The sequence below is a fragment of the Anas platyrhynchos genome, chromosome 3 (assembly GCF_047663525.1).
Source record: "Anas platyrhynchos isolate ZD024472 breed Pekin duck chromosome 3, IASCAAS_PekinDuck_T2T, whole genome shotgun sequence".
In the NCBI taxonomy this organism is placed as follows: Eukaryota; Metazoa; Chordata; class Aves; order Anseriformes; family Anatidae; genus Anas; species Anas platyrhynchos.
The window spans coordinates 86,091,383-86,116,610 of record NC_092589.1 but is presented as its reverse complement, the minus strand read 5'-3'; the positions used below and the strand labels follow the sequence as shown (position 1 = coordinate 86,116,610).

At 36.0% G+C, this 25,228-nt stretch overlaps 1 protein-coding gene across 3 annotated transcripts in view; it reads left to right on the top strand.

Annotated features, from left to right (window-relative positions):
- BCKDHB (branched chain keto acid dehydrogenase E1 subunit beta) overlaps nucleotides 1-25,228 on the top strand; it is a 122,545-nt gene that overhangs the window by 40,659 nt on the left and 56,658 nt on the right. Inside the window, exon 9 of one of the 3 annotated variants that reach the window (XM_038177176.2) lies at nucleotides 3,402-3,528. The exons of 1 other annotated variant lie outside the window; for it this stretch is intronic. In XM_038177176.2, coding sequence (XP_038033104.2) covers nucleotides 3,402-3,467 — 66 coding nt within the window. In that variant the 3' untranslated portion in view covers nucleotides 3,468-3,528. Of the gene's footprint in view, nucleotides 1-327; nucleotides 673-3,401; nucleotides 3,529-25,228 lie in introns of those variants that run through there. One more of the 3 variants, XM_038177174.2, reaches the window with a different exon arrangement.

Here is a 25,228-nt window from a genome sequence, read left to right as displayed (position 1 = left end):
AGTGGCTTTCAGAATCAGTTTCAGCAACAGGACTTGCTGTACTTCACTTATTCTCTTCCTGAGTTTCCATCATCAGGGACCAAGAAAGTGTGATAGAAAAGGTGACCATACCAGAGAGTCCTTGGCTGTCCATGGGTCTGTGTGTGGGCATTTAATAGGTAATGGGATCGGTCTTACAGCAGTCCCAACCAATAAGAAAATTATCTGTTGTGACAGGGCAGCACTTTGCCTCAGTCTTACTTACGTCAGCCTTTGTAATCTTAGTCAGTTTTTATGTTTTTCATTACATTACATGTGTTTGTTATGTCTTTCCTTTGCATCTGACAGGAGAAGGAGATAAGGGTGGTGGATGTGATACAAGCTGCAGCCTTTCTGCTGTTCCGCTGGTGCTGGGATGCAGGGCCTTCCGTCGATGAGTGGTCTGTGCTGTGGTCTTATCAGAGAGCAGGAAGAACTTTGTGTTTTACTCACACATCCCTCTGTTTGACTGCAGGGAGTTGTGTCCTTTGTTCTCAGTACAGGCTGTTTTTAGTTCTGCTGCTGCTTTCAATTCCTGCGCACATACACTTCCACTCACATTTCGTTCATACTGACCTTAACATTTCCGTTCCAGTTCTTTACATTATCACGATTCTTCTGTCTGTTGGCTCTTTCTAGAAGGCAGGAAGCCTTATCTGACTTCTTGTGGGCTATCTTCTTGTTCCTAATCATATGCCAGAAGTTTGGCACGGACTTTTAAAGGACTAGTGTTGCCTGTGGGTTAAAGTCATTAAGCTGTAATAAAGGAACTGAATTTTATCAAGTTGTATACATTTGCCTATCTGATATGTTTTAATCTACAGGTTTATTTTATTCTTATACTTACCCAAGAAATATTACATTTTTATAAGGAAATATTTCACTGAATTTTACTTATCTGTGTAATTTTTTTAAGAAAATCCAGGTGCCTTCATGATTGATCTCAGGGAATAAGCAGGCCTGAACCTTAATTTACTAATTTTTACTATCTGCAGTATTGAGATAACTGTAACACTGAAATTTGCAACGTTGCTGTTTAAAAATGAACTACTTTACATAACTGAAAATATATGCAACATTAAGACTGATTTGACAAGGGTGGTATAGGCATGAAGATGAATGGACTTGACATAGTTACTGCTTGGGAGATGAGCAGTAATGTGTCAATTTTCACTGCAAATATAACTGCCTAGTCTGCTTTCTATAGATACTTTTAAATATATAAAGTTGTCATCAAAATACATATTCCATAAAACTTTGAGAAGTTATACTTAGCTACTGCCACCAGAGGCCTCTTTTTAGCCAAGTTAAGCAGCTGCTTTGACTTTGTACTGCTCCTGTCAGCGTGTTTATGAGCGTATGGCTGAGTGAGACGTAAATAAAATAAATGTGTATAATAAATATGGTGAAACATAAGAATTTGTGAAGAATTTTTCAAGATTCTGATATTATGTTCAGCTTTGAAATAGGTTAACATTTGTCATCTGCACGAGGAGGAGATAAGGGTATTAAAGTTTGAGCTAGTGACACTAGCTCATGAGTTATTCTAGAGGATGGATATCTCCTGAGGGTCATTCATCTCAGCTGTTTTTTCAGCCTGTTTGTGGGTTGAAATAGTGGTCTCTAGAAATGTCTTGGGTTAAAAAAATAATAAAAAAAAAAAATTAGTGAGTGTAGTGTAAAGTCAAGTGAGATAGATCCCACTATCATTGTTTAGCTGGGTGACAAAGGAATCAGGGAGTTGCCCTGTTTAAAATTATCAGACATCTCTTTGCTAGAACAGGAACAAAGAATCTGTGTGAGTGTGTGTCTATGTATATATGCATATAGATTCAATTTCTTTATGTAGGCTTCATTGCTGTTTAACTTGGGAAAGCTTCTTGTGAAATGTGAGGTGCTCCTTTACTTGTAGGATAAGGATGGAGTTCCTTGCCCCTGAAAATTTATCAAGCCTGTTCCAAGATTCCCTAACATTCTTAAAGAATGGCATACTTACTCTGGATCAAGAGGAGTAATTGATTTACATGTTGAAAACTAAAAAAGAGATGCAGGAAATAATTCTAAGTCTCTTGAGTTACTCAACTCTGTTGCTTTTCACAGGAGTTCAAACAGGTAAAAAAGAAAAATCAAACTGCATAAAATCTAGTATATTCCTTAATTGTCTATAATCTAGTATATTCCTTAATTGTCTATATTTAATCAAGAATTGTCATTTTGTACAAATTTCAAACAGTTGAAATGATGATTTCTGTGGATATTTTGTTTGATATGTTCAATGCTATGAAAGGTTGATGTAAGATCTCTTCTGAACTTCATATCTAGGTATTCATGTGCTTAGAAAACTAATTTCTGAAGTGATATTTTTCTGAATTTCATGAAGTTTTTTTTTTTTTTTTTTCCCCAGAGAATCTTTTTTGAAGATACTGACATTTTATTTTCTTTTGGAGATGACAAAAAATGTTTTTAAATATATTGCTTTTAATTTCTGGTTTTATGATTAAGTTAGAGGTAGTGTGGATATCATGATCCCATAAACATGGATTTAGCTTCTCAAGAGATTTCATATCATGGTGAAAGTGTCACTAGTTGAGTCTACCAGATAAATTTTGGTGTCTTTGCACTGTAGAGGCTTTTAATAAAACACATCCTGAAGATGAAGACAAGAACCCAGGACCTTTTCTTTTTTATGGTGCCCTCCTTACAGGAATGGTCACATTCCCTCTTGCTTTCTCTCACCGTGTGCTAATACTGTGCATTTTAGGGGAATAACATCATGAAAATATGAGCAAGCTGATCTCCCTGCTTTATTAACATTAAGTTTATTAACATGGTCACACCTCAGAGAGATGGTAGATTGGGAACTGACAAGGCATTGAATCCAGGTCTTGCCCCTCTGGAACTTGTGCCTTTATCACCATCTCCAGGTGAAGAGCTGAGTAGCTCACATGCATTTGTCCTCAGGGCAAACTCAGGGCTGTGAGTTCAGTGTTAGCAGATTTTAAGCATGCTTGTAAGATTCTCTGAACTCTTGCAAGTGTAAACAGGCTTCTTTAAAGTGTGTGTGCAGCCTTTGCTGCTTATTTAGGAAATGTTACAGTGAAAGCTGTCTTTAAATTACCGATCTCCTTGTCTATACATACATTCTCAAAACACTATGTAATTTCAAGGTTCAGTGAAAAAATTGGTAAGATTCCAGTGTATTCTGAAAATCTTCATTGATTTCTGACTGAGGGTCTTCCTTTATTTCCAAGGCATATGAGTGATACAGTGGTTATGATTGAAAGAGAACAGTTACTTCTCCTTCGAGTGGGTTACTTTTTTTGAGAGAGAGGATGCATTTCCTGTGCTTATTCTAACATCAGCATCTTATTCTGATGTCTTAGTTCATGTACACAGGAGCTGGGATCAGGAGTGATCTCTCCCATTCAACTGGAAATGAAAACACATGAAACTAACGTGCTTCTCGATATAGGAGGCAGATAACCAAACCTCTGCCTTGACCATGCTCTGCTGACTCCCCAGCTGGTGCAGGTGTCTGCAGACTTCCATGTTTAGTGCAGCCACAGCGAAGATGTTGATTACTGTACAGATTGGTAATGATCTACTACTTGACCGATCAGCTGCATTCTTATTGGCATAGCAATCCGTCATGAAGGGTGCTGTTCCAGAAACTGAAATATGAGTTGTATATCTAATATCTATTAAAAATTGTTTCATTTTAACCTACAAAACTGTTCAACGATGTTTTTCTTCCTTCCAGAAATTATACTTTCAGATGATTTTTTTTTCTTCTCCTTCATTATGCTTAACAGATTTGCTTTGAAGGTTTGGAGAGATTAGATGGTGTGGATTTTCCTGTCTCTGAACTGTTGGATGGTGTGGTACTGATTAAAAAGCCAATAGCACACCTCCCAGTGATTCTCTGGTCACACTGGGGGGTAAAATTTGGTGGCTGTATTATTATTTTGTGTTGAAAAGCCTGTGTTATTGGAAGTGGGAAATGTAGCTCAGGATTAAGTACTCCTAAAGGACTGTACATGTTATTCTATTTTATTCATCCTATATTGAATCAAGCGTGCTATTTACACTTTAAATTAATTACAATCAAATTGTTCAGTAGATTTCACTTTTGCAAGTGAAAATTTGCAAATGGACTTTTTTTTTTCTTATGTATTATTTAGAAGGCAAATATTTCCCATGCATATTGATGAAGATTTGCATTTATTACCTAATTAGTCATCTTGTTTCTGAACAGTTCCTCCTGTAATGCAAAGAAATGCTGCAAATTGTTCCTTTATGACTTAGTAATGAAGGCTCTATAAACTGAATTGCAGTTTTAAAGGCCCGTGGGTTAGTGTGAGCTTGTGTAACTTGGATATGACTTTTTTTTCAGGAAAATATGGGTGTCTTTGCAGAAATGCAGTTTATAGATTGACGTTATCAATGATAGCAACTGTGAACTTGATTTAAAGAATCAATATAATGTAATACAGTTTAATACAGAAAAGTAAAGAGGCATATGTTCTTCTGTGCACTTGGGTTGCTTTGCTCTTTTCTTGAAGAGGCTTTGCAGACCTCCCAACAGGTCAAGATAAATGCTCAGCAGTCTGGAAACCATCTGCACTCGCTGGAAAGAGCAAATCTGAGTGGAAGAGAAAGGAGCAAGAGTGGGAGCTTGCAGATAACACAGCACCACAGAGTGGCTTAGAGCAAACCGTGTGCATGTTTTCCATCAACAGTATTTGATGAGAGCAGTTTTCTATGGTGTGCATTAGAGCCTTCTCCTTAATGCACAGGTAGCATTTTTGTTGGCCATTGTCATCAAAGTGAATGAATAATTATAAGCAGTAGATACTTGGTGTCCTATATTTAACGGGCAGTATGTCCTGGCAGACCTAGTGGTCTACCAGCTTGTTCTTCCCATTCCTTTAAGTTTACTTCATCTAATTGGCTTGTGAATAAAGGAAAATCAAAATCAGCAAGCTTGATGTGTTTTTCTTTATTCTTTAACTGCATGCTCCAGGCATTGAACTGTACAATTGCAATGCAGGTATCCTGGGATCAGATTTATGTTTCTTGGCTGTCTGTTCTTGATCTCTTGCCATTTTACTTGTTGCTCCTTGGATTTCTTACTTAAGTGGATGCTCATACCTATAAAATGCGATTAAAATTATACTACTTACATGATGACAGTTAACTCTGTCACTGTTTCCATGAGAAACTTGTGTCTTTTGGTCTTGTAGTTTCAGATTTTTAGAGCATGCCATGGGCTATTGCTTGGCTTGAAGAAGCAGAGCTCTGGAACCATGCTTGCAAGTAGTCATCTCTGAGTTATGAGAATATATAGAACCATTTTATAAAGTAATTATTCACATCTTTTGCTCTTCTATATTTCAATAAAACTTTGAATGGAAAGCTTGTAGTCATTGTTTTGGGCAGGTACCTCAAAGCTGAGGCATTTATGTATATAATTCTGCCTTCTCCTTTCTTCCTTCCAGTTTAAAAGTAGCTCTCAATCCTTTGAATTCACTTTCACATTAGTATTGACAAGTGTTACTACAGAAAGAATCAGATTATTTAAAAACAAACAATAAACCACCTTCATTAAGTAGGAAAGAGGCATTTGCATGTTGTTTCTGTTAACACTGAGCATTGTGTTAATAATATGGTCTATGAATTCCTCATAAAATATTTTCCCTTTTGCCCATGTTATGGGCTTCAAACTTAAAGGCATTTATGCAAGTAAATGAGTAGTGGTGCGTAGTCTATAGTTAGAAGGTATTTTATAGCTCCAATGTGTGTTTTTATTTTTATTTTTTTCCATTGTAACTGCTGCTGATTGAATTCTAATGGAAGTTGGGATGGAGTTCCACAGTGGTAATAATATATGAATCATTCTTCCATGGAGATAATTATTACTTTGCTACAGTATCGCCTTCCTTTAAATGTCTGTAGCTATTTATCCTGTTATTATCACTTGGTTGAGCCAGCTACTTTTTCTAAACTAGTTTTTTTCAGGATTCTTACTCCATGTGCATTATTAAGCTTTACCCCAGAGATTTTAGTGTTAAGTATTACTGAAATACTTCTGTAGCTTTTAAGTTAACTTTGATGTTTATGATATCAAGATTTAGTCTGCTTTTTACCAAACTGTTGTGTAATAGCATAATGCATTATATTTGGCTTACTGTAAGTATTTTTCTTTCAACAGCCAGTATTGATTAGCTTTCTGTGAAGGCAATCTGAACTGTTTGTAATTGTACTAGATAGACTGCAGAGATTTCCGAATGTAAATAGTCTTTGATTTTATAACAAGATCTTTGTTTTTCATTAGGATATTTAATCATTAAGATATTTACCAAAGCTCTTAGAGTTGTATCTGGTAGGATGACAGGCTAAATGCTGATCAGATAGATGTATTGATTACACTTGGTTTTCATTACACTATTCCATTTTCCACTGCTGCTTATGTTGGACTGGACAAACCTTTTACCTTCTCTCCTGTCTTTGTTTTGTGCTGAAGAGCCTGCATTTATGGACTGCTTTCAATTTTGGTGTGCCACTCAACATCACGCATCAAAATCAAAGGGTTTATTCTAAATAAAATCTATTTTCTGGAACTTTTCTACCAAGTCACTACTGGTAAAATTCCTCAAGTCTTAAGACATGTTTTAATGAACATTTCACACTATTGTAAGTCAGCTTGTCAGTAGAGAAGAGCAGTTCAGGTCTCTGTAAAATGCCCATTTAATATACCTTTTGTCATATATACTCAAGAAAATCTATGCTCAGTCTCAATACATTCCACAGCAGCTTTTTCTTTTAAGCTGCTATGAAGTATTACTAAAATCTCTGTGGTCTTTTGTAATTCTTTTAGCTTGTTTGACTACTGTCCCCTGCAAATCTGGTGAACTGAATTAATGCACCAAATCCTGAATGTTTGGCTACCAAACTTTCACATTATGATAGAAAACAATCATTGTCTCTTGTGTTTTCCTGTTGTATTGTTATGGATCTTTTGAAGGCTCTGACAAACATTAGGACCTTTACTATGTTGAAATGTTAGACTTCTTGGGTATGTTAGTAAGTTTTTTGTTGCTACTTTTATACAGATAGGGACTAAACTAATCTGAAAGCCTTGTCGTTTGCTTCTTCCTTCACATGTAACCCTCATTGTCCTGAAATCTACTTTATAATATTTCACTCAATAATATGTTTGAGTAGGACAGAATATGCATAGGTTTTGGTGTACAATTGAATTTTTGAATTGCATGTGAATTTATAAAATCAAAAAAAACACCTGTCTGGTCATGAAAGGTGTTGTAGAATGAGGTGTGTGGATTTCAATTACTGTATGACTATGTAGTGGTTCAGCGCATGGAAAAGATGGGTCTAGAAATATTTTCTTTTTGCTGAAACAAATCCAACCCAAGTTTTTTCTAGCTCTGCGTTTGAAATATAGTTTTTTGATATTTAGACTTGTTGCTACTAGTACTCAGGAATTGTTTCATTTGATGTGTGTTTTTTTGAGTATTTGTTAAGTTTCTTTAAACTGATATGTATATTTCAGAGCTTCCTGAAGACTTCTGCTTTTATGGCAAAATAAATACATAAATCAGAAACATGAATTATACCTTCTATGTGTTTGGTATCACATTCCAGCAGAGCAGCTGAGCTTTTTTTTTTTTTTTTTTTTTTTTTTTTTTTTTTTTTTCTCCCCTGGTGTATGATTTAAATTCAACTATGATATATAACTAACCCTACAGAACCAAGAAGGTGCCTCTTGTTCAGAATATCCTTTTACAGGACAGACAGAATTTCAAGACACTTCTTACCTGAAGAGCTTAATCTTTTCTGCTTGAAATTTTGCTCCCAGCTCAATTGCATATATATTTTTAATTAAAGTGAATATACAGTTTTTAATTAAATTGAATGTAGTAGCTCTCTCTGTGCTTTAAACTGTCTAAAGTCCCATAAAAAATGTAGTTTGATGTAAATTGGCTACACTTGAATTGCTGAGGTTTCCCCATGCTTGGTGTCAATCTTTGGCTTTTTTTTTTTTTTTTTTTTTTTTTGCTCTTTTTGAGGGGATTGTTTGGGGGTTTACATCTGCTAAAATTATTCATCTGTATCTCAAAGCATGGTCTAATCTGATGCCTGAGCTGTTTGTTTCCTTGTCCCTTCCAGTCATAATGTGTTGTGTCAGAAGAGCAAAATTGAATTGCTTGGAGAATTGCTTCACTCTTGATGATTCTTTGCAAACTTGATGATCAACTAGTTTGTTTAAATTTAGTTCTTAGATTTCAACTCCCTGGAAAGGTAACAGAGAAATCTTACCTGAAAGGAACCATGAGTTTCTGTGATAGTGTTGGAAACTAGAAGATTTGGTATAATTTACTTTATTGTTAATTGTGATTTAAGGTGGGTAAAGTTTAAAATAGTATTTTATTCTTGTATTAAAGAGTACTTGAACATATATATATATATATTTAATAATTTTCATCTTTTTCTATTTAGTGTCTTAAATATTTTGGGATAAGGTTGCTGTTGCTTTAAATTGAAGAAAGTAGATAAAGCAGCTGATCAGTGATGTTGATTAGCGATGCTGTGGTCCCATCACCATTCTCTGCATGGTTGTTTGCCAAATCAGATTTTCATCTTTCAGAAGATGCTCAGCTACTGTACCGATACCCATTTAAATATCTCTGAAGATCTGTGCACCTGTTCATTATTGTCACCTGGTGTATTCTCTTTTCTTGGCCTAAAAAGAGGAAAGCTTTTCTCTTTTTCCTTTTAATTTTCCTAGGCACTGAAAAATATAACAATTGAGAATAATGGTATTTGATTCCTGTAGTTCTCTGTCTCTTCCAAACACATACAGCAGGAGAAATTGCTGTTGCAACATCTGTTATTGCTCTTGTTGCTCTTTTCTTGCACTTATCCATTTTCAAGGATGTGTTATATTAATTTCTAGCCCTTGTACTTGAGTTACTATCTAGCTAAAGCTATAAATGCTGGACCAGGAGGAAGAAAATGAAAGGAAATATTCTGATCTATGGCATCTGTCATTGTTAGTTTGAGGAGAAGGGAAGAAGTGGACTGTAGTGGTAGGATACGCAGGATGGACCAGTGGCATCTGCGAAAAAGGAGGACATTCAATAAGCAGTGCTAGGATGTTGTCACAATTTTGATTCATATCCCCTGATATGAACAGCAGGCTTATGCCTTTACCACGAATCGTCTAACTGTTCTGGAAGCGTTGGGATTTTATGTATTGCCTAGTGAATGTCACCACACTGCTAAGCATGGAGGGAGAACAGGTACTCTTTGCTTTTGGTAAATGTTAGTACAAAATACATTTCCTGCATTCCCCCATTGAGACTCTTCTTTCTCCCCTACCTCTCTACCAGTGTGATTACCCTTGCGCGTGCTTTTGCCGTGAATCAAGATTCTAGCTTGTGAACTAAAAAAGCACACAGTTCCAGTGTTATCTAGTTGTTTTGCAAGCTTAATTAGTTTAAAAAAAAAAAGTTATTTTTTTTGTTTATAAAATATAATTGCAGCAAGGTCTTCAGGAGGAATTAGTCCAGGTCACTTTCTCTGCTTTTTGAGTATGATAGAATACGAAAGATAATGTATAAGAAGAAAAAGCAGTGGGAGACTGAATTAGTGAAGTACTGGAACATCTTAATCTGATGCAATCTAAAAATAACCATGTTAAGCACTAGAATAATCTTTATTGCTTTTTAAAACCAGGTGTTAAGTAGGGGATTCATTCATTTGGCCTAAATTCATCAAGAAAGAAGAGTGCCGGTGTTACAACATACTTACAATGATGTCATTTTGAGATTGTGTGATTGAGTTTTTGTTCCACATGAACCATATTTGAGGCACTTGCCTAAACAACGCACTGTTTAAATCGAAGTCACGTTGCTTAGGCCAGTAATGCAGTGTGCCTTGAGTTTCAATAGCACATTGGTTAAGGTCTTGTAGCTTAAAAGTTGTTTATGCTAAGCTTTCTCGTTGAGAAAAACAGTAAATTGTAATTTATAACCACTTGGTTACAGTATATATAATGCTCTTGCTGGAAGTGTGCATTATGATTTCTCCATCTCATGTTTTTTTTAAAAAAAGGCCTTTTTATTAAGTTATTTGGTCTACAAATGACAAAACTGTAAAACCACTCTTTTGGCATGTGGTCAAGGGCTACCGCAAAGTGCTAATCTATGGTATATTATCATCTCTGACATTTGTGGTGTGCTCACTGACATGTCACCTAGACTCTAAAGTTCACAAGAGTGATGTGTTTGAGAGATTGCAAACTTCCTTAAGGAAAAAGGACTTTATTGCAAATGGGAGGAAAAGGGTTTAAGTGGCTTTATTGCAAATGGGAAGATGTTATGAATTTAAAGAGTGAGTGGTGGAGTAAGTGGCTTTCTTTTTACCAGTAAGATAGTTTATTATTTTAAGACTAAAAGCAGAAGCTGAGATATTATTTTTTTCAACTTTTTGATTTTTTTTTTTTTTAAATTTGGGTGATCAAGCAGGGAAGGCTTGTCTTTTTGCTTTCTGTTTGTTAGTGTTGAACTATTTGCAATATGATGGCACTAAGTGTTGCTCTTTAAAAAGCCCATGGAAACAATTAATTTCTAAGTACCAGCTAGTGTTTTGGTGACATTAGAGATATCTCTTTATGCTATCTTTCTATCCTTTTTTTTTCTTGGCATAGAGCTTAATTATATTTTAAATAATGGATTGACTAGAGGAAAATGTGATTTGAGATCTTAAAAGTACTGTTGGCAGTTTGTGTTTGTATAGTTTTAATTTTATTTTCCAATGACAGAAAATAAATCTATCAAAGTAATCTATCTAGTCATGTGTAAATTATTCTTTCTACTGAAAAATCAAAATGGATATAAAGTGGTTAATGTATGCGTTAAAGGGTATGTGTAAGTCCAGATTTGAAGAGCATCCTCATGATTGGTTTATTTTTTTGCAGTAGAACTTTAGAGAACTTCATTGTTTTATTTAATAACATTTGTTTGCACTAATGAAATGCTACAAAATGTAGAGGTTTTCTAAGGGTAATTACTTGGTAATTGAAATTTATTTCAGGAAAGTAATTGAACAGTTAATATATGGAATCTTTGTCATTTCAGACACTATCTTAGTATCATGCTGGGATTTGCTTATTGCAAAAGATAAATTTACATGCATGCTTGATTTTTTGTTACGTCAACCAGTGCTAATTCTTTTTAATGATTGTAACTTTGTTTTTTCTTAAAGCATCATAGAGTTAAGTAGCTTTCTGACCTGTATTTGTAATGCACTATAATAAGATACCATTTTTTTTTTTGTTGTTTAGTATTTGGGAAAGATCAAAGTAAAGCTCACTGTAAAGTAGAAGTCAGGACTCACATTCCTGTGAGTCTCTCTCCTGTATTCCTTATTTTCATCTTTATTTCATTATCACCTAAATTAATGTCAGAACCAATATGGTTGCACAAACTGATTATTCAGCAAAGTACTGAGTGAGGAAATGGTTGTGGTGGAGTGTCGAAGCTTTCACAATGTGCGTTCTTAAAATACTGTGAATCTTGTGTACATCTGAAAGCTTCTAAAGTAATGAAATATGTAGTGGTAATGCCAAACTGATGATCTTTAAATAAAGAAAACATTTTGAACAATCTAAAATTATATACGTTGAAAGACTCAAAGCTTTTGTAACTAAACATCATTAAAAATGCAGGGCTATAGAGGAAGAGGTTGATTTGCATTAGTCAAGTGCCTTAGTCACAAATCTTTTCTGACACAAACTTAGGATTTGGCAAGTTACTGGATTTCTTTGTGTCATGGTCTTACTATTAATAAAATATGTATTAATGTGACCTTTTCCCCATGTCATCTAAAGTAAATGCAAGCTCATAGCTGTGGACTTCAAGTAGCTTTTGAAGATTTGGATAGTCTAATTTTCTTCAAGTTACTACAATATAACTATATGGTCCCTCAACCTAATGCTGTTTTTCTCAATTCTGCATGCTAGCTGTTCGATACCTGCTTTACCAATTTCCCTTTCCACAAAGTCTAAGCAACTGTAGCCCTCTAAAGCAATTGCATATTATGCAGAGGCCATACCTGAGAAATTTAGAAACTGATACTCTTGCACATGAAAAGCTTTCATCCAAAACAGCACCAGAGAGCGCATATTTGTTATGGAGCAGTAATTCATGAGCTTCTGTCAAAAGGAGTCGGGAACATTTATGCCATCTTTAAGAAAGGCTTTGCTATAGTGGTTTTCTTTTTAACTCTAAGAAAATGCAAATGTTGTTCAATGTGGGAATATGGAGAGAACACCTACAGCTTTGCTAATTATTGTGCTCCAAGAATGAATCCTGCTTTCCTGGAGACATTTGGCTCAAAGGTCTTGGTGGGATTCAGTAAGGACGCCAATATTTGCAGGGAAGAGCCTATAGCCTTGTATAGGCTCTTATAGTCTTAACCTATGTAGTCTTGCTCAGTTGACAAGTTTGAGAGCTACACTTCTTTCAGCGATATGCTCCGAGATGTATAAAAAATAGTATCGAGAGGTAATGTTTTACCTTTATTTAAAGCATTGTGGCTATAATCACTCCTCTGGGGAAAAGGGGTTAAATCCAAGTTACTGGATTGAGCAAGAAGCATCAAAAAGATCAAGCTGTAGTAGAAGCACCAGAGTTGTTTCTTTTAAATAGAAGATACTGTTTTGTATGTTATGGTATTTTAATAGAAATTTGAATTTAAAAATTGCTTCACATTACTGAACAGTAATTGTGTTAATGAATTAGGAAAAAAAAAAAAGTAGAAAAATTCTCTGAAATGGAAGCCTGAAGAAAAAAAAAATCAATTCTCTAAGATATGCTTAATGGACTTTGGCCTTACTATCAATCTTCTTTCCATGCAATGCTATGAATGTATAGAACTGGATTTCCTTCTTTGCTTTGGATAACATTATCATAAAGAATGGAAAATATTGCATAAATAATGACGCCTGTTTCGGTACAGATTTATGTTCCATATTTCCTACCTTCTGCCATTCCTTATTCCCCACTTACCCCATTAGGATACTCAGCTCCTTTTTAATGGCTGGCTAGACAAAAAGCAGCAATAAAGTTTGTTGGTGCCTATTGGTTGCTGAAAAATCAGTGGGAAAGTTGGTGCTAAGTGCAGCTTTTCTTTTATTGGGGTGCCAATTTAGATCGCCCTTACCTAGACTGATTTTTACCAAGCTTGCAGGAACTCTAAGACCTTATCTTTAATGATTAAGACTTGCATTTGGCTGCAAAGTGGCTATCAGGAGACTGACAAAAAGACAGAAAAATAAGACCAGGTCACAGAACCCTCATTTCCTTGGCTAACAGGCTGAAAATGAATATAGCTGTACCATGAAAATGACTATTCATTTTGCCATTAGTTGAACTAGGTCAGATAGAGAGAGTTTGTAACTGATAAAGAGTGGAGATAGAAGAAATACAGACTGTTAGATGGTTTTGATTAAGAGGGCACAAAGAATAGAAAAGAGAATAGTAGAAAACAGCACTGCAAGAATGAAAATAGAGGAACAAGTTGCTTTAGAAAAATAAATTTAAAGGGGAAGAAATAAAGGAGAAAAGGGTATTCAGAAGAATGTTAAAAAAGGTACAGTAATTTTTAAAACAGTTTTGCAAGGTATTTGGCAGAACATTGTGTAGACAATGTATCATTCTACTATTGATAACTATTATTTTTGAAAAAGGTCAAAGATGGTGCAGGTGGCATTTTTGACTATCTTGGTCAAATTCATATTTTTCTAAATTATTTTGTGATTATTGTGCTTGGGTCTTTCCATCGTATTACCTTGTGTTTCCCATGTAACCTGTGTTAATAATTCAGATGCTAAGCCCTGTGAATCCTAGCTGTGAATGGGTTCAACATCTGCAGTGAAACCAATTCATCTGTCCTGTGATGAGCTGTGTGAATTTAGGCTATCAGAATTGGGGTTAAGTTCAGGAGCTGGAGATGAGGCAGATAATGGATTCCTACATGCTGAAGCTTCTGCTTCTCTTGGAGTTTTAATAAAACATTTTTTTAGAAGTGTGGTGGAGTTTTCCAGAATGGCTGTTCAGATTATAAAATGTGCTAGCCTTCAGATTTAGCATACATATTCTGTTTTTCCTTGATGTGAGTCTTTCAAAATTACTTGAAAGACACAGTTGCTGATCTGAGGAATATCAGCAGTGTTTTCTTCTTTCCCCACTTGAAAGACATCTTCACAATGTTTGTTGCTGGCTAGAAACTTACTGATCTGTTTTTCTGCATCTAAGATGTTTCGTGAAGATATGGCAACTACAGAACTCTGACTTAGGGCTGGTCTCATTATTTAAGACTAACTCTGGATCTATGAATGTTTTGAATATCTGAAGACATAGAAAAAAAATATATATATATATATATATAAACATCCTTAGTCTTGGGTTCAGAAATCTCATTTTAACTTTCAGTTGCTATTTATTTCCATCATAAGGGTAGTTGATGTTATTTGTGAGAACCTTAGAAGCCTTGACTAGATAAGTAGGTTCTGGGGATAGGAATCAGTTTCATAGTGTGTCTTCCTGGTAATAGTTTTAAATGATTTCTGACTTGGAAGAAAAGTCTTTTCAAGCATAGAATGTCTTCCTTGATGAAGGAGACTTATTTTCATGGGATGCTAAGTTCCTGGTGAGAAGTGGAGCAGTACTTCCCTGTTCTGGTTGTGGTGGAAAAGCAAAAACCCTTTGCCTAGTTCTGAAACCTCGCACTCAACGGGTTGGGCTATCAGTTGTTCTGAGTAGTGTGATTAACTTACAGATATATTTTACTTTGTTAATTTTCTTGGAATAGTAGAATCACAGAATGGTTTGGTTTGGGAAGGTCCTTAAAGATCATCTAGTTCTAACAATGTTAACCAGTACTAGTCCCAAAGTACTAGTCCCTAAGGAACACCACTCATTACTGATCTCCACCTGGACATTCATCTGTTGACAGCAACTCTGAGTGAGGCAGTTCAGCCAATTGCTTACCAGAATGGTCCATCCATCAAATCCATGTCTCTCCCATTTAAAGACAAGGATATCATGGGGGACAGCGTCAAAACATGTTCTCATTCTTTGGTTCATCTTCTGTCAGTCTTTCTTTGCAGCTGTAAGAAACATCAGTTTTGTTTTAATCTTTCTATCTGGAAAATAGAGAGCGAGCCGTAATGAATATCAGAGGATATCTTGCATCTGCTTTTGTTCTACCTAGTAGCTTTTACTCACATGCTGCACCTTGTTATTGACTGACAGCCTTTGTATTATGAGCTGTAAGTAAATTGCCATATATTATGTTAAGTTTTTCATTACATTTTTAATGTAATTGTAAAGATGAAAGAAGCTGGTTCAGATAGCTTTGGCACTTTAAAAATCTTTTTCTAGTGTAAAGTCAAAGCTCTTTATTTTTTCTGGGAATACTCTCACTATTGGTTGTCCTACATGGTTATTTCAATCAGGTTAGAAATTACTGAGTAATTTTTTTTTTTTTTGGGGGGGGGGGAGAGGGGGTGGAGGTGGAGGGGAATTAAACCATTATGATGGGCTCAGCAATAAAATTTGTCTGTTATACTTCCTTTCTTGGTAGCCTGAGGCACTTTCTCTGTAAAGAAAAACTACTTGATTTTATTTATTTATTTATTTATTTATTTATTTTAATCTCCAAAGATCTAGTTAATGTCAACGAAAATATTCTGAAGAGGCCTGTTCTGTGGGTCATTCCCAGCAGCACTCTATTTAAACTACATGTATAGTACTTTTGCTGCTTGAGGAATACCACTCAAAATTTGTTCCAAATAGATATTGTGTGTGTTCTGGAGCATGGGAAAAACAGTGAATTGGTCGGTTCATTCTTGGATCCTCCAAAATAGTATCAAAATTCATTAGGGAATTCAGTGTGGTGTTCAACAGTCATCAACTGCTGCTTAATAATGATCATATTCTCAGGGAAGGAACAGTTCGTGCACTTGTGTTCCAGTGAAATACTTTGAGAGGTTGTTTATTGGATGTTCTGCACAGAAGCTGTAGCATTAGATATGTCCTAACAGGAGATGTGTGAATCTTGCAAAGAGCTGGATTGTCCATGGCAGCTCTTTCAGAACTGGCCAAAATTTCATCTGATTTTCAAGAATAAAAGAATAAATTGCACTGAGCCATTGTTAATATAATTAATTGAAAAATTAAAATATTAAAAGAATAAAATGTTAAAATAATATTAAACTATTAAGTAATAAATTGTTGAGCCACTAGTCATCCTGATAATTAGCATTAATTGCCTGACTGTTCTGTGTAATTCAAATGTTTTTTTTTCAAAATGTATTGTGATGAAACGCATATATAATGCCTGATTATTTCAGGAGTCTGTGGGACAGCTGAAATTTTCAAAACTTGAGACTGTTAATAAATAATATTGGCGTCATTTCTGAAAGACAGAAGGAGGGCTATCTAATCTATTTAAACATTATTTTTAATAGCCTTATTACTTCTAACACTGAAAATAAATATTAGTTATGAGGATAAAAAAACTGAAGAAGCAAGTTAATTTATCAACACTGTTTTGTATGTTTAACAGTGTGCTCAAAATGGTAAGGAGGAAAAAAAAAACAAAACAGGAAAAGATTTCTGTTCATGAAACCTTGACAAAATGTGGTGATGTCTCAAACTTTGAAGGAGTTTTATAACATGCCCGTGAAGATTTCTTGGATGAACAGGACCTCTTCAGTGGAAAGGATCTCTTCATTGCAACATTTTCCATCTGCATTTGTTTCTGAAACTTCCTAATTTTGCTTCCATGAAATGATGTAAAAAGTAGGCCAGTGGGCAAAGGGAAGGACAAACTTGTCCACAGTGCATTATTAACAATTGGTCAAGGACTGGTGAAGTTTGGAGGCTGCTGCTGAAGTCCTTATTTTTTGAAACTTTTACTATTAGTCTTATGTTTTAGGTTACACAGTCAGAAAGACTGTTTGAATAGGTGTGTCTAAATGTGGTTAAGTAGGCAAGTACAGCTCAAAGCGTTAAGGAATTATGAGCTACCAGTTCACTGGATTCACGAATACTTTCTGTTAGTTTAGTTGACTTTATACTTAAAAAGACTATTTAAGCATTCTGTTCATACTTATTACCCAGAAGACAATGGCTGGGTGATTCAGAGACATTTGATTGAGAAAAGCACTTTTTTTTTTTTTTTTTTTTTTGTATTCATATTACTTATTTCAGTAGTGTTATACAAGTAGAATATGGGGTCCCCAAAACTCATCAGAGGCTCTTTACACCTAATTTATATGAAACTACTAATTGACACTATTAAGAAAAGCTGTAAGAAATATAGGAATGAGAAAACAAATGAGATGTGAAAAACTGAAGGACAAGAATGAATGAAATCAATATATCTTATTTAAAGTGACAGGGATGAGGTGGGTTAGAAGTCAAAAGCAACTTTGAAAATACAAAATCAGTTTTATTTCCTAAATAATTGATTCCAATGTGTACGTAGGAATTGATCTTAAGGATATCAAGAAGTCACACTAGAATCCTAGAAGTAATTTTTCTTTGCTTAGCTCACACTGAATTTGGTTAATATATTTCTGAATCTTTTTTTTAGATTAAGCAGAAGAACCTGTTGGCACAAAATGCAACTTTTCTCTATTGTCTCCACATCCATGACCATTAACTGCTTTAGAGCACATAGAGTGGTGGAACGAAAGTGTTACAAGAGTGCTTCTAGCAGGGTTGTTTTACAAGAGTATAAACTTACTGAAAGGCATTAGAAAGTTAGTCAGTGACAGAGTCCTTTTAATTTAGCTTAGACTCTTCTGTTTAAAAAAAAAACACAAACATTTCAAACCACGTTGGGGTGCACCATGCTGAGTGTCATATCTTTTTTTTTCTGTTTTCACGGTCTTAGCTACTCAAATTGCAAGTTGTTTTGGATATGAATTCTCTGCTACTCTGTATTTTTGTGGTGTCTAACACATTGGGAATCTGTCATAGGCTGTTAGCTTCGCAGGAAGCTTACGAATATTTATGTTGAACAGATCAACCACACCCTGACAATATCTGTGTGATAGAAAGGTCATAAAGTAATCTTAATTATTTTATTATCCACTCTTTTCATTACTTCTGTGGATGTTCAGCCCAGCTCTGTAGCCAACTCTTCTGACTTTGGTTGCCATTTAATTTTCCAGGTTACTTTGCCTTACTGCTGTGCCTGTTTTCATTCTGTGTTATCTCTACATCACTGTCTTCACACTATAATGTTATGTATTCAGTGCTATGCAGGAAAAAGCCACGTTAGTCTTTCAGGATTGTTTTTGGCATTTATAGTGTAAAATGATACCTATTGGAACAATAAAGCCCTGCTGTGTTGAGGCAGTAAGCTCTATGGTTGCACTAACATTTCTCTCCAAGATGTTTCCTATGTGCATCCAGCTGTGGTCACATTAGTTCTTTATGCACTGTTCCTGCATGCATACATTTTAAACTGGGGAAAAAGATCTACCCTGATGTGGATTTCAAAGTGGTGAGGTTTAACCAGGGCATTTTGCAACTTCAGCATAATCCTGTGAACTCTGCAATCCTGGGTACGCTGAACCCTGTCCCTGGGACACTGAAAAAGCCTGGCTCCATCCTGTTTGCACCCTCCCTTCAGGTGTTTCTACACACTGATAAAATCTCCCCGAGCTTTCTCTTCTGCAGGCTGAACAGTCCCAGCTTTCTCAGCCTTTCCTCATAGCAGAGGTACAGTGTGTTCTATATAACACAGCTTATCTCTCACCTCCGTGTTAGACAAGGGCATTTTTTTTTATAAATTTAGTTTTAGTACCAACTTTGCCTTTCCTATTTGTTGTTTATTTGTATGGCTTGTCAGAAGTAACAAAATCATTGCGTCTTAGGTGAACGGGCACAGTTTAAAGGGTATAAACGGTTACGTAACTAAATGGGTCAAACTTTTGTATCAATACTGATTCCATTTGTAAATGTTCTTATTAAAAGGAGACAGTCAGATCCATTGCTTGGAAAATGTACATCCACACAGGAAGGGAATGTACTTCCACATGCTGGGACAGCAATTTAAGTCGTTGCAAGGACCTCACTTGAGGTTAGAGGCAGTAAAAACTTCAACAGCTTAATGCACTGCTATTTGAGGTAAGGACATTCTGGGGTTCGTAGCATCATACTTCCTGGGAATTGTTTTTATTCTGCCATAAGAGGCTATGTAGATTTCAAGAGGAACACAGTTGTTTAAGTAAAGCTGGTAAGAGAACTGGGAATTAGTCATTGGACATCATTTATTTTTAGACAACTCAGAAGATATTTACGCTGAATGTCAGAACAAATTGTGAATGATGACTCCTGAGCAAAATGTTTTTGTTGCTTTGACACGCTGAGTTTGAGCTATTCATCTTGGGCTTCAAACAAATTTTTACTTCTTTTACTCTTGTCTCAGAGATCAATGTAATACTTTCGTTTCAGTTGGGAACAAAGAAAATATATAGACATATGCATCTGCATGCAGATAGCTAGATATGCTTATAAAAACTGACAAAGTGCAGAGGAGCCTTTAAGTAACTTTTTTTTTGAAAGCTTGGTCGGCCATCTAGCAATATTTATATTAACAGGAACACTTTTCATTCAGTTTGCATTCATTGTTCACTGTAGAAAAAAGAATCAAAACATCAGCATTCTACCTATTAGGGTCATTTTTTCTCTCTACTCAGAGTCAAAGGTTCTAGAGAATTGCCTGAAAATAGGTTTCAAGAATAATTGCAAGCCTATTAACTTGTTTCTTCCAGGTTGTTGAATATAATATAGAATTCCTGTACTGAATGTACAGCTAGATTTCTTGAGCACCAGCTGGAAACCTTGGAAGTGATTTTATTCATAACCTTCCTCACAATTGAAATAGGGCTCTGGCAAATGGTGCAAATGTATGAGAAGAATGTATATTAAGAACATTTGAAGAAAAAAAAAGTTCTACTTTCTTTGGGGCAGCGGAGTTATGGATAAGGGTGTGTTGTGTGTGTGCATACAGTGTGTATACCTCTATATGGAATTTTATCAAATGGTAAGCCTTACAGACCTATAATTATGACTATTACGTCTCTTCTTTGTTTAGCATATCTGTATGATTTCATTTGAAATCATTTAAAATCCACATTCCTGTGGATACAGATCCATATTAATAATGTTGTTTTACTGTATCATCAGAACTTTTTTTTTTTTTTTCCAGAGAACAGTATTTGTAATATAAAGTCTTTCTTGATACTTAAGCTTATTCTTAAATGTAGTGCTAAGGGAAGGTCAAAGATCAGAGTTGTGATGGACATGTGGCTACAAATAAAAGTAGGTTTGAGTTTTCTTTCTTTCCCCATCTTGCTGTTAATGCTCCCTCCTGCTTCTGCCTTTGCTGTTGTCAAAAATGCATTCCAACCTTTTCCAGCAATCCAAATTGCTTGTTCCTTTCCCTGCCTTTGAGCTGTCATTAGGATTTTAATCTGAGTATATTGTGCTGATACCACTAAGATGGTGGAAGTAGATTCCAGGCTGAAGTACAGCAAGACTGACTTGTTAGGGAGAACAGATTGAAATTGGTCCTGAAAAATTAATTTAAATTCATTCTGGGAGCTTTATTCCTTATTAGAAGTCAATATTTGAATGCACAGTAATAACTTCTGAAAGACCTCAACAGACAGTATGACAGCTGTCTACAATATCTAGTACGTGTTTTGATAATTTCTTCCATGTAGCACTAATCATTTGGTTTTAGATAAAACAGCTCATTATGATATGTGGAGTTGTAATGCATTATGCTTTTAGATCTTTGTCTATTTTCTGTAGTAGCTGATCATTTACTCTCATTTGAAACAAATTGGCAAGAGGTTAGACTACAAACTTTTTTTTTTTTTAGTTTTAATTTTTGGGGGTTTATTTTCATCTTTCATTTCACACAAGGCAGGTGAGGGTATAATAATTATGTCACAGCAGGGCTGTGCAGCAGGACAGCCTCTTTGCCCCAGTGTGATAAGGATGCCTGCTGTGTTTAACATAGTACAGGGCTGTTCTCAGTTCCTTCCTTCACATCCCCACTTGTTTTCTGTAAATGCCATGCTTCTAAGGACCATGTTCTATTCATGCTCTTTGCAGTCTGGGAGGCTAATGGACCGGATTGTCCTCACCATGTAAATTGCAAATTGGACCTGGTTTTCCTTGCCATGTAAATTTCTTACTGCAGTTCCTTCCATTTTGGGGGAACTTATTCTGTGTTGCAGCAGCTGGTGGTAGCTCTGAGCTCTGCCCAGACCCCAGCCGGTGCCAGCAGCAGCTGCTGTGCCACCTGCAGAGCATGGATGCCGGCCTCTCGGTCAGAAAGCACAGCTCTCTGCTGCGCGAGCTCAACAAGCAGGCAGTAATGGATTAAAAGCCTCTGTTTTGTTTAACTACTAGCAGGAAGATAAGGATTTGCGCTCTGCTAATATAGATCAGTTAAAATGACTGGCAATGCTTCAGCTATTGATGTGAAGTTAAAAAGAAATTGGATTTTCTTTTTTGTTCCCTGCTGTTTGTTAATCAGCAGTCTCGCCTATTACAGAGCTTCACGTTTTTTCATTTTATTGTTTGGAAAGACTTTGTTAAAGATTTCTCTCTGATAGCCTTCCTGAATGATGGAATAAGAATGACATTTTCGCTTTTCCAAGTGGTTTTATCCCTTGATCTACTTACATTGCTGCCAATGTACAGCTAGGATTGTCTGCTATATTATTGCTCTACTCGGACATGTGTGTTGATTTTACTTACACTAGCCTTATGAATCTATACAAAATGTGTGTAAGCCAGAATGTCTCATGGCTTGGGGGTTGAAATTAGATTATCTTTAAGTTCCTCTTCCAACCCAAACTGTTCTATGATTCCCTGATTACCAGTAGTTGAGAAATCTTATTCATACTTTGGGCTGTTGAGCTGTATGTGATGAAATAAAATATTTATTGCATGTCATTTGTTCATCTTTGCATCTTGATTTTACTGATGAATAAGTTTCAGTTAACTTGGGAGTGTAGTGTAGATATAATACAGTAGATCTGAAGGCTTGCTTTCACTTTTCATCTGGGAATTTAGTGCTGTTGAAAATCAGACTCTATGATATCTTCTTTTAATTTGGATTAATTTCATATTTTTTTTCTTCAAGAATTATTTTTGAAGCTTTAAAGAGCGCATACAATTTTTTGCTTTAACTACTTCTTGGAGAAGGTAGTTCTGTGGAACTGATAGCTATAATTCGCAAACTGGATCTTGATCATTAGTAAGTTCGAGGGTTTTGTACCTCCAGGCTTCTTGGGACACATCCTGTTCCTATTCTTTTTCATTCCTTCTTCCTGTACTATGGTAAAAGAGTGCTTGAGGATCTATTTGTTTGACTTTCCAGAGATCCTACAGCTCCAGCATGGTGTCTGGAAATTGGGGACATAATTATTGCATTTGTTAAGATTGTTGATATATCACATGCACCAATAATAGTTCTTTATATCTGGGATGCACTGAACTTAGTGTCATGGTGTTGATCTCTGCGTGTACGTAGTAAACATAATCCTCAGTGTTTCATCTGGCAGGATATGTTGTACATTTCTCTCTGGGAAATGCTGAATAGAAACCTGAGATCTTATTTCTATCCCTGTGCTTATGATATTCAGTACAACGAATACAGCAATACAATTTCATTTGTTATTGAAACATTGAAAGAAAAGTAGAAATTAGGGGATCTGGGGAAAGTAGCTTCCATCAGGTTTTACCGTTTCTAAGAACAAATTCATTAAAGCTGACCTAAAAATGTAAAAGGAACAAAGTTTTTCAAGGCATTTATTGAAATTTTACCAAGAGTGTTTCTTCTTTTATTTAAGCTTCCATATTCTGGCTGGTTTTCAGTAAAGACACATATCTACTAATGTTGATTTATATGTAATTTTATAATTGTTTGCATACATGTTCATTGAAAATGAGATATAATATTTCCTTGCTTCTGCCAGCTTCATTGAAATTATTTTGGAAAGCTAGTTTTTAAATTATGCAGAAAATTTGTACAGCCTATAAAGAACAAGATCAAAAGTATGCAGAACTTTAAACGGGAGAGTGAACATCAAAAAAAATTATATAAGAGATGGAAAATCTTTTTCCGAGAACAAGTTTACAGAAATAGACAGCTTGCCAGTGTGATAAAATAACAGACATATATAATCTAATACCGGCTTTGATCATTTCTTTAAAGGCAATTGCTGTGTTAGTGAAGCAGCTGGTGACAGTGGAAATAGCACTGTTACTGTGGGCATAGAGTAATAGTGTAAAATACAGTTGACCATCAAGCTCGTTTTGGTTTAAGTCAGCTTTCCCATGAGTAAGGGCACAGCATGTTACTGGTAATGTCTGCACTTAGATTTCAAAGCGCTTGGAAGCACCAGGCGTGTATTATTTTATTCTGTCATCAGTGCCTGTAGGAGAGGAGAAAGCAGCCAAGATGACGAACTGAGAATTGAATAGAAAAGTGATTATGGAAACTCTTGGATAAAGAGTGCGGTGAGGGAGGTTGAAAATAATTTGCTAAGCTGCTTCACTGCAAAAACATTGGGCGGCCGTTCAGAAAACCTTCAGTGTGCAACCTGAAAGCTTCAGTCTGGCAAAGGTGCTAGAGGGTGGTTGGGGGATCATGCCGCTAGCCTCGTGCTCTGGAGAAACCTGAACTGTCGCTGTTGTGTTAAACTGATGTAAAGCAGTTCTGACAGGGAAACTGAGGTGAAAATCTATATTCAGTATGTGTGTTTGTTCTTGTTTTAGGGTTAATGTAGTAATTGAAAGCCCTAGCATCTTTTCTCCAATGCTGAGCTGCAGCGCAGGTGACAGTGGTGTGAGGGCCTGTGCATGGAGCGTCACTGACTGGGCCTCAGTGGGAGCACTGCTGAAGTGTGCTGGGCTGCTTCTGGAAGAGGTGACCCTGATGCCACATCTCTCCGGTGGTGCTGGCTGCTAACTGTAAAATACTGCAGGACAAACCAATTTATCTCCTGAAACTGGCTCTCCCCACAGCCCCATAAGTGCTTGAGGAGACGCCAGGATGGGAACTTGAGGTGTTGGGTAGGACAGGAGTCCTCCCTTTTGGGAGCAACCAGGGTGACATCAGCTGGACTCAGCTCTGATGAAAACACAGAATGACTGAGACCCCTGCTCTCTTAAATCCCTGGATATTTCTTCTGACTTTCCTCTGTGGATCATTCCTAAAGCTAACAAACAAAACCTTCAATTTTCATTTAATTTGAGACAGAAGATACCTACAATTACACTTAGCATCCTCAAAAGTCTTTCTGGAATTTAAAGATCAGCTAGCAACAACCTCTGGTTATGGGTGTAAAGAAGAAACATTTTATATCAGTGCCAGTCTCCTAAGCCACACTGTATTCTTTGAAGATGCATTTTTAAAGTACTCTGTGTGAGCTGCATTATGTGCGTACATTTAAACCTTTGAATCCCTCAGTGATGTAGGACTAAGTGTAAAGACTGGTATTTTGAAAGACAGTGAACTATTGGAGAAATGGAGAAGTGTCAAGCCCTTCTAGGAATGTAAAAGGTATTGGTATGAGGGGACAAAATACTTAATTCCTTGAAAGACAGCCTGTTTCTCTAGCTAATCCAAATGAAAAATACACTCCAGCTATCTGCCTTCTTAAAAGGTGACAAACCAGTAGAATTCTGTGATGACCAGTTTGCTACACCGTGCTGATTTATCTATCCACTGCTTTCTTCAGCTTTTATGCCAGTGGTATTTCCAATTTAGTTTGAAAGGTGAGGACCCCATTAGTTGATGTCTACCGCACCGTAGACAAAGTTGTTTGATAAAATATTTGGACTGCAAAATGCTCTTCTGAATGTTGGGTTTTGGTTACCCTGGAGGTTGAGTGCCTGACTCGTTTGATCTGACAAGGAGTAATGCTTTGTAGCTTAATTTAAAAATGAAATTAATGTTTTATAGAAGAGCTTTGATATCTGCAAACAGTCATTAACAATTCATGTCCTCTGTGCTCTATAGCTTGTAGAGCAGATACTTGTGAGATTTTCTGTTTTAACTCATTAACTTCTTTATTTCCAGG